Source organism: Electrophorus electricus, chromosome 11 (assembly GCF_041902795.1).
Source record: "Electrophorus electricus isolate QZ-2024a chromosome 11, ASM4190279v1, whole genome shotgun sequence".
Lineage (NCBI taxonomy): Eukaryota > Metazoa > Chordata > Actinopteri > Gymnotiformes > Gymnotidae > Electrophorus > Electrophorus electricus.
Genome location: NC_137507.1, coordinates 432400 through 441447, shown reverse-complemented (window position 1 = coordinate 441447; position 9048 = coordinate 432400). Strand labels below are relative to the sequence as shown.

At 44.4% G+C, this 9048-nt stretch overlaps 1 protein-coding gene across 1 annotated transcript; it reads right to left on the bottom strand.

Moving 5' to 3' along the window:
- Positions 1-2138: 2138 nt before the first annotated feature.
- Positions 2139-8920, bottom strand: prss16 (serine protease 16). Its single transcript, XM_027021715.3, has 12 exons — positions 8792-8920; positions 8287-8465; positions 8044-8143; positions 7693-7822; positions 7424-7547; positions 7194-7271; positions 6536-6583; positions 6162-6446; positions 4875-5010; positions 4334-4513; positions 3060-3211; positions 2139-2591 (listed from the first exon to the last, which is right to left on the bottom strand). The coding sequence occupies exons 1-12, from the start codon at positions 8850-8852 to the stop codon at positions 2508-2510; spliced, it is 1557 nt and encodes a 518-aa protein (XP_026877516.2). The 5' UTR covers positions 8853-8920; the 3' UTR covers positions 2139-2507.
- Between the last annotated feature and the right edge of the window lie 128 nt (positions 8921-9048).

The following is a 9048-nucleotide window of genomic DNA, read 5'->3' as shown; positions in this document are numbered from 1 at the left end:
CACACACACACACAAACACACACACACAAACACACTCACACAAACACACACACACATACACACACACACACACACACACACACACACACACACACACACATACAAACACACACAAACACACAAACACATAGTATTATCAACAACCTGCTAATGTTGTTTATTTATGCACACATGGTGTGACAATGTGAAGGAAGTTGTGAGATCCATGCAGGCGTCCTGGTGGAAGCACCTGTTGGTCAGAGTGATCACTACTGAAGCAGCAGCGTAACCGTGTAATTCACACATACTGACGGTGGAAGTCTGATCTCAGATCAGCAGTACCTTAGATTCTTTACAATTTCAAGCTACATCTCAAATCCCTGAACTTTCAGTTCAAATGAACTCTGTATGAACACTGAGTCACTGTTACAGGGAGTGCTCACCAGTTAGAGCCTCTGATGACTGGTACTGGTACTGGTACTGGTACTGGTAGATGTGCTGATAAGCTTCTTAGAAATGGCACAGCTCATAGATAAGCCGAGCAGTGTGGTTATCCCAGCAGTTCCACAACCCCTGGACTCATAATAGGCAGGAAAGAACAAGGAGATTAACCACAGAGAGATGGGCATGACTGGTCATAATGTAGACATAATGTATTCATTATGTAGTCATAATGTAGTCAATGTAGTCATAATGTATTCATAATGTAGGCAAAATGTAGACATAATATACATAACTTAGTAGTAATGTAGTATATATATATATATATATATGACATATATATGAATATGTGTGACTTTTAAGCAAATTCTGTGTTATAGATGTTTTTTAAATGCTTATGTAAGGAAACTAATGTCAATAAATGTGGTACCAATGACAGCATTTGCCCATGAGAGGGAAAGTGAATGTATTTGTGTGTGGTGTGTATGTGTGTGTGTGTGTAAGGATAGAGGAGGCCCTCTCTGTGGGGGGGACAGTGGTGGGAGGTCATGACCTGCTTGACCCCAGGGGAGTGGACATCATCAATCAGCAAGAGTCAGCAGTGAGCAGCAGGCATAGTACACACCCCTTGTCTCTCACACACACACACACACCCTCATCACAGACATGTACGCACACACACCACTCACACACACAGACATATGTGCACACACACACACACACTGCCAAACAGATGGCTGAGGGGCAACTGCTTGTTGCTCCCCTTACACTCCTGCCCTCACAAACAGATTCACAGATTCTGTGATCACTGATTCTGGGTTTCTGTTGGGGTTCGGCTTGTTTGTAGCCACTTTGCATGAATCCATTAGTTAAATGTCCCTCACTGGATAAGCGTCTGTGTATCCCACTGAAGTCCCTTGTGCCCGCTAACACTGTGGAGAGATGAGTTGCACAGCAAAACACACCGCAAGCGTTTAGTTCGGCCAGGACCTCATAAGCACATATGAATGACTATGAATTTAATGTTTAGGTAAACGTAACTATAGAACCTGGTAACTGGCATTTGTTATTGTTTCTTATAAAACAAACCAGCTAACTGTAGAATTACAATGACATTAAAACTAATGAATAGAAACAGTCACCATATAGGAAATGACAAACACACACGGCATGTCGAACCTGACAGGACTGTGCCCTCCTCAACGCTCCGTGCAGGGTGATGACATCACAGTGATTACAAAAATCACTAGTACTTCCAACAATATCCGTCAAAACATCCAATATCCAACAATAATGTTCAAAAGATAAAATAATAATACAAAATAATCTCCAATAATAAAAATAATACAAAATAATCTCCAATAATAGTCTTCAACAATATCCATCTACCAATAAACTATAAAACAATAATCCAAAGAATAATATCCAACAAAATTTCACAATATCCAGCAATAATATGTTGTTACTTTTGTTTAATAATTAAAGTTTAATAAATTCATTTTCCATTAAGGAGATGCCGTACCAAATCTGTACTTCCTTACACCCACCTTACGCTCGTAGCTCCACAGACGCTTTCACGTCAGATTCATTGTCGTGGCTGAACTCTTTACAGCAGGTCCTGAGTGATGAGCCATAACGTTAATAACCGTGTAATAAGTCTACAGTTGAAATGCTTGAACGGACGAGGGAGGCAGGGCAGTGTGTGTGTAAAACTGCCATACGGTCAGTGTTTTGTGTTTATTCAAATAGCAGAATGTCTACAGAGCACACAGAGACTATGGCAAGCGTTCACACATTAAAACAAAGCACTGATAAATTTGAGTGTATTTGAGTACATCTGAGTACATTTCATCCAAAGCTAAGATTTACAGGATCACTGAGCATGATCACAGAGCAGCAGGACAGAACAGGACAGGACCTTGCCCATAGTGGCTATTGGACAGGACTAGAAGACAGTGAAAGGCATCTCTACACATGCACATACAGTGAGGTAACACACACATGCAGTTGTGATAAGATAATTTGACAGTAGGCAGATTAGAAGGGTAATAGTAGGTGAACCAGGCTGGCCCATTTTGGTCACATGATCAACCACCAAGAATCCCAGTTGGCCAATCCATGTTCTCCCACGCTGCATACTTCAGCCATGTGGCAACATGCCTTTCAATTTCCTGCATTGAAAAAAATATAAAGCACATGTTAAGTGTTTGTGCAGAAGGAATGAGAGAGAGAGTGAGAAAGATTGAGAAAAAGAGTGAGAGTGAGAGAGTGATAAAGAGAATGAGAAAGATTGACAGTAAGAGAGAGTGAGAAAGTGAGAGGGAGAAGAGTGGTGTTAGCTCAGTGTGGCTTCTCAACCAAACTACTCCAGTAATCCATCATTATATTTGCACGTGTCACTACTGTTTCCTCGTACAATCAATTTGTTTTCAGGCCTCCGTCTCTCTCCCTCCATCTCTCTCCCTCCGTCTCTCTCCCTCCGTCCCTCTCCTCCATCTCTCTCCCTCCGTCCTTCTCCTCCGTCCCTCTCCCCCTCCATCTCTCTCCTCCGTCTCTCTCCCTCCATCTCTCTCCCTCCGTCTTTCTCCCTCCGTCTCTCTCCTCCATCTCTCTCCCCCGTCTCTCTCCCTCTCTCTTACCTTCCTGGCCTGATGCAGGGACAGTCTGTCTCCAGGACGCGTGGGATTCATGTCCGCACAGTGAGCAGTACCGTTAATGACCACAGCCCTGTCTCTGTCCACGCTGCCGTCATTCCGCACCACGCTCAGCTCCATCCAAGGGTCAATGTCACCTAATGGTCAGAGTGTCATGGTCAAGCAGCAGAAAGGTGGAGCTCTCACACTACTCACTCAACCACATCCCTCAATGCTCAACACTAACCCCCAAGACTAAGCATCCATACCAAATACACCACAAAACACTGAACACACAATACTAAATACCCAACATTTAACCAAAACACCTAACTCACAACACTATCCCCGCCACTAACCCCTAAATTAATTACACCATACTAAACCCCTAACACTCAATGTCCAACATTAAAGCAAGCACAAAATAAACCCCAAACACTAAACCCCTAACACTGAAAGCTCAACACTAACTACCCAAACCGCCAAACAATAAACCCCCCACAACACTAAACCCCAATACTGAATACCCCGCACTAAACCACAATACTAAACCCCAACATTAAATACACTACACTAAACCCCAATACTAAACCCCAACATCAAACCCCAACACTGAATACCCTGCACTAAACCCCAACTGAATACCGTACACTAAACCCCAACATTGAATACCTTACACTAAACCCCAAAACTGAATACCCTACACTAAACCCCAACATTGAATACCTTACACTAAACCCCAAAACTGAATACCCTACACTAAACCCCAACATCGAATACCCTGCACTATACCCCAACAGTAAACCCCAACACTGAATACCCTGCACTAAACCACAACACTAAACCCCAACATTAAATACCCTGCACTAAATCCCAACACGATAGCCTTGCTTCAAATCTGTTTCAGACATGATTCAGCATCTGTCCAGTTACATTATGACATTTATCTGACACTTTTATCCAAAGCGACTTACAATTATGACTGAACACATCTTGAGTAATTGAGGGTTAAGGGTCTTGTTCAGGGGACCAAAAGTGACAACTTGGCAGTGATGGGACTTAAACTGACAAACATCTGATTACTATTTGAGTACCTTAACCACTAAGACACCACTTCTGTTACACCAGAGTTACAGAAGAGAACCGTGAGATTAGTGGGAAATCTCATAATACCCATAAGTCATTTCATTTGTACCTGGATAATATATTTGTCTTATTAGCTCTACTGCTGTTTCCTAGGTTATGAGCCCACATGTGCAGTGCTGCTGTACTGTGTTCACCATTGACATAGAGCACACGCTGGCTGTGGGGCTCATCTCCTCCATAGTACTGGTTGGTAAAGGCGATGTTCATGGAAAGGGTGTGCTGAGGGAGCCCGAACAGCAGGCGGCAGAGCTGAGTCTGAGTCTGCAGAGTCAGCATGCGTGAGAAAGGGCAGCTTGTGTCTTCACATGTCTGATCTGCTCATCACACACACACACACACGCACGCACACGCACACACACACACACACACACACACACACACACACACACACATTGCAAAGTTTACAAACATACAACAAAAGCCCTCTACTCAAGATGTTTCCAAAGCATCAGGACTAGTTGACTTGTTTACAGTCACACACAGTTATTGAGAGAACTGTTTGGTGTCTTAAAGAACTATATGAAGTTTGTTTGTGTGTGTGTGTGTGTTTGTGTTTGTGTGTGTGTGTGTGTGTGTGTGTGTGTGTGTGTGTGTGTGTGTGTGTGTGTGTGTGTGTGTGTGCAGGTCTACATTAGTGCTTAAAAAATAAACAAGTGTAAAGTCACCTATACGTACAGAAGCCGAACTCCGTGCAGGTTTGGTAGAACCACTGTCTATACCCAGATCTGCTATCTGTTGTTTTATTGAGGGTTAGGACGGTCTGCCTGTGAGAGACGTCTAAACATGGCTCTTTCTCCAGTGTGCGATAAACCTGCGCACACACAAGCACATGCACAAGCACACACACACACACACACACACAAGCACAACAAAAACACTGGGATTTCCTATGAGTATTATGAGCATCTTAACCCTGGAAGAGGGTCCATAATCTGACATGGTTTACTCCCTGAAATAACTCTCAACATAGCTGGTGGGACAATTTAAAAGTAAATAAAAAATAAAAACAAAATGCTTTATGACACCTGGACTTGTGAATTCAAGCCCTACTGCATCTTTAGGAAGCGATTAGAGATCCATGGTGCCACCTGCCTTTTTGTTTGGGTAAATTCTGTGAACTCTTCCCCTGTTCTGAATGTTGGCCTGATATATAATTATACTGAATTAATGAAATAATTCACAGAGAGATGAGCAGTTACCAATACACAATAGTTATAACAAACCCTTAATTATAGAATTAAATAGCTGGTCATCTCAGCTAATCACATGGCAACATGGTGACCCTAACAGAATCTGCTCACTTTCTCAGTAACATCTTTACAGTACTGTTTCCAGTAAACTGGAAAACCAAAGTGCTAGACAGAGTGACTAGTGATCTGAAAAATCAGACAGACCTCTGTTCGCTTAGCCTATTATTTTTAATATTCAGAATGACTACAAAGAAAGAGGTTGTTTATAGTGTAAATATGATCTGATTAAAAGTTTTCTGAATAAATTAAATTACTTAATGCCAGTGATTTAGCATAAAACCAGATGTTTTGGAGTGAAGTCAGATAATTCAATTATAGATTATGCCAAGAGATGTAGGTGGCGCTACAGACAACCCTGTTCTTTGTACTATGAAAATGTATGAAAAAGATTTCTGATCAAAACTGGCTGCCTGTGTCCAGAGTGTATTTGTGCATTACTGTCAGCTGATGAAGAGTATACTGAGTTACTCGGAGCTGATACACTGTGTGTGTGTGTGTGTGTGTGTGTGTGTGTGTGTGTGTGTGTGTGTGTGTGTGTGTGTGTGTGTGCTGATATACTCTGAGTTACCCAGTAGTTGCTACACACAAGTCAGTCCTCATTTTCAGAAGGGTAAAAACAGTGAATAGTGATCCAGGGCACGATCATGGGCTGGAGCACCGTAGTGAGGATGGCTGAGAACCAAACCTACTGCAGGACATCTAGTGTCCTCACCTCCACCAGTTTAACCAGTCTGGAGTAGGCTTCCTCGTCCTGCACTCCAGCTTCGTCCTGATTGGTCATCAGGTCGCAGAGACGGGCAATGGTCAGGGACACGCCCTCTTCGTTGTACTGGACGCTCCCCATAAAGATGTCAGCCAGGCTCTGCATGAGCTCGGCCTGATCCTCGGGACTTGTGGGCGGTTCACAGCATGCAAAGTCCGTCCCCACCTTCGCCACATTGCCCCCCTGCAGAACGGCCTCCACGGCCCTGAAGCCCTCCCAGATGTTGTTCAAACACTGAGCGAGAAGGGCAACACACACAGACGCGAGTACACAGTAATGCACTTACATACGTGTGCACACAGACACAGGCGTGGTGTTCTTACCTTCTCAGAACCTCCCACCCTCTCATCCATAAGACTGCGTCCCACCACCTGCAGACGGAAGAGACACACTGAAAAACATCGCTGTAACTACAGTCTCCATGAAACTCCACGAATGCATTAAACATTCAGAGTTTCACAGCAAGAAGCGCACAGGATAATAATGCGGCCAGAAACAGGATTACAATGCTATGACATGCTATAACATGCTATACCACACTATGACATGTTATACCACATTATAACACACTAGAACATGGTGTAACAAACTATGACACGCTATACCACACTGTAACACGCTATAACACACAATAACACACTATAACACATTAAAACATGGTGTAACACACTAGAACAGGGTGTAACACTCTATGACACACTATACCACACTGACATGCTATAACACATTATAACACACCAGAACACTGTAACACAATATAACCCATTATAACACACTAGAACAAGGTGTAACACACTGTAACACGCTATACCACGCTATGACATGCTATAACACATTATAGCACACTAGAACATGGTGTAACACACTGTGACATGCTATAACACAGCAGAACACATTATAACACAGTAGAACATGGTGTAACACTGTAACACTCTATAACATATTATAACACACTATAACATGCTATTTTAATACACTTACTTTGTTATAAGCAGAAAAATCCAATTCAGCCCGTACAGGTGCAGAAGACGCCACAGCCCCATAGATGAGGTGTGGGAACTACAACATCCAGAGAACATCATGCAAACCACACCATGTTAGCTAGTCCTTCACATTATTTATTTATTGTTAGTCATGTCAGCATGTTTGGGGACATAATGCATTCTAGGGGATTTCCTGCTGCAGAGGTTAAAGGGCACGGGTGCACAGACCTTTCCCCTAAGCCAGGCCGACAGTGCGCCAGCATACGACCCCCCAAAACTGATCCAGGTGTTCCGGCGGCTGAGGTTATACTTCTGCTTGATGTAGCGCTGGAATGCAGCAAGGTCTGAGAGTCTGGGGGACAGGGAGACAGGGAGATAGGGAGACAGGGAGAGAGGGAGACATGAGACAGGGAGAGAGGGAGCGAGGGAGACAGGGAGTGAGAGAGATGTGAACCTTGTAGCGTGCGAGTGTGCGTGTGCTGACTGGGTACACTCACGCCTGCTGGCTGGAGAGGTGCTGCAGGTTGCGGGTTTCCAGAGCCCCTGAGTGGATGCTGGTGCCGTAGAAACGGTGCTCCAGAGCAACCAGCAGCGCGCCATGTTCCTCCGCCATCGCCACGTGGTGTCCTGAAGTGCGGCAGGACACTCACATTGAATCTGAATCACAAACTGAGCATGCAAAGAATTAGGTGTGCCTGCCTCAAACCTCACAGGCCACCGTGCATGGCCAGCTAATCTGATACAGAATATATTCATATATATTTTCTAATAATTGTACAATAAATATAATTCATAGTAAATAATATCCAGGTTGAGGACATTTGTATTATAAAATAAAGAATCAGTACCTGCCAGTACACTGAGCTCAGACAGAGGGCCTTCACCTTCGATGTAGAGGAACACGGGGCCGCGGGCTGGCTCCCAGAACTGCTCGTTCAGAAAAAACCTCTAACACACAGACAAGCAGAGCAGTCTGAACACTAGAGTGTTTTAGTCACGAGGATAGCTCGTGCGTTGTGGCGTGTTCGGGGGGGGGGGGGGGGGGGGTTTGCGTGGATTAAGCTTTTGCTCAAAGTTTCCGAATTTTGGACCTGTGGGAACGTTTCCGTGTTTTGAGCACTAAAATGGTCGAGCGGCTGGTGGACGTGACCCTCCTTGTGAAGAGCGGCGGCGGCGCGTGGGCCCTTCCCCGCGCGCATCATCAGGTGTTGCTTAGCTTTCTGCTGTCGGACGTCACGCACACGCTCTTTCGTTTTCCAGAGCACTCGACCTAAAACGCATGTGCACGGCTCTGTTAGTGTTGGGCTTGGCACGCACATAAAATGCTTTTAGATGTTAGTAAGACCTGCGACTGGCCTGCTCCAATTAGGGACCTTCTGGAAGAAGCTCGGGAAGAAACCCAGTGAAGATGGCGCGTGTGTGTGTAGTTTCTATTTTGATTCTTTACAAGTTTTAGCTTTCGGAGTTCATTACGTGTATCAGGACTTTACAACACCATGTATGTCTTCTCTCGCTCTTTCTCTCTCTCTCACACACACGTTTGCGTGTGAGACTTTGTAACAATTTAATCAACTTATTTTGGCAAAGAAATCTTACCTGAAGAGACCAAGTCCATAAGAAGGATCATCACTACCCACCGAATCACGGACGGCGTCATGAATACCGACGGCTCGTGTAAGCGGTTACCGAAATTAAACGTGAATGCTTTTTCTCCCGTCGCCTCGGCACTTCTCCATACACACCCAAACAATAAATGCGCACGAGAAGTCGGAGGTCCGGGTGTCCGTTTCGCACGTGCACTATTTAAAGCCCTGTGCCCTTCACCTGCTGCACAGGAGCCTTAACTCACATAA

Bases quoted from the DNA above. Each gene is read 5' to 3' on its own strand.
- prss16 (XM_027021715.3), bottom strand. From the start codon at position 8,852: ATGACGCCGTCCGTGATTCGGTGGGTAGTGATGATCCTTCTTATGGAC. The intron at 7,272-7,423 runs GTCTGTGCACCC...TGGATGTTGTAG, and splicing joins CGGCCTGGCTTAGGGGAAAG to TTCCCACACCTCATCTATGG. The intron at 6,584-7,193 runs GTAAGTGTATTA...TTCCGTCTGCAG, and splicing joins ATTTTTCTGCTTATAACAAA to GTGGTGGGACGCAGTCTTAT.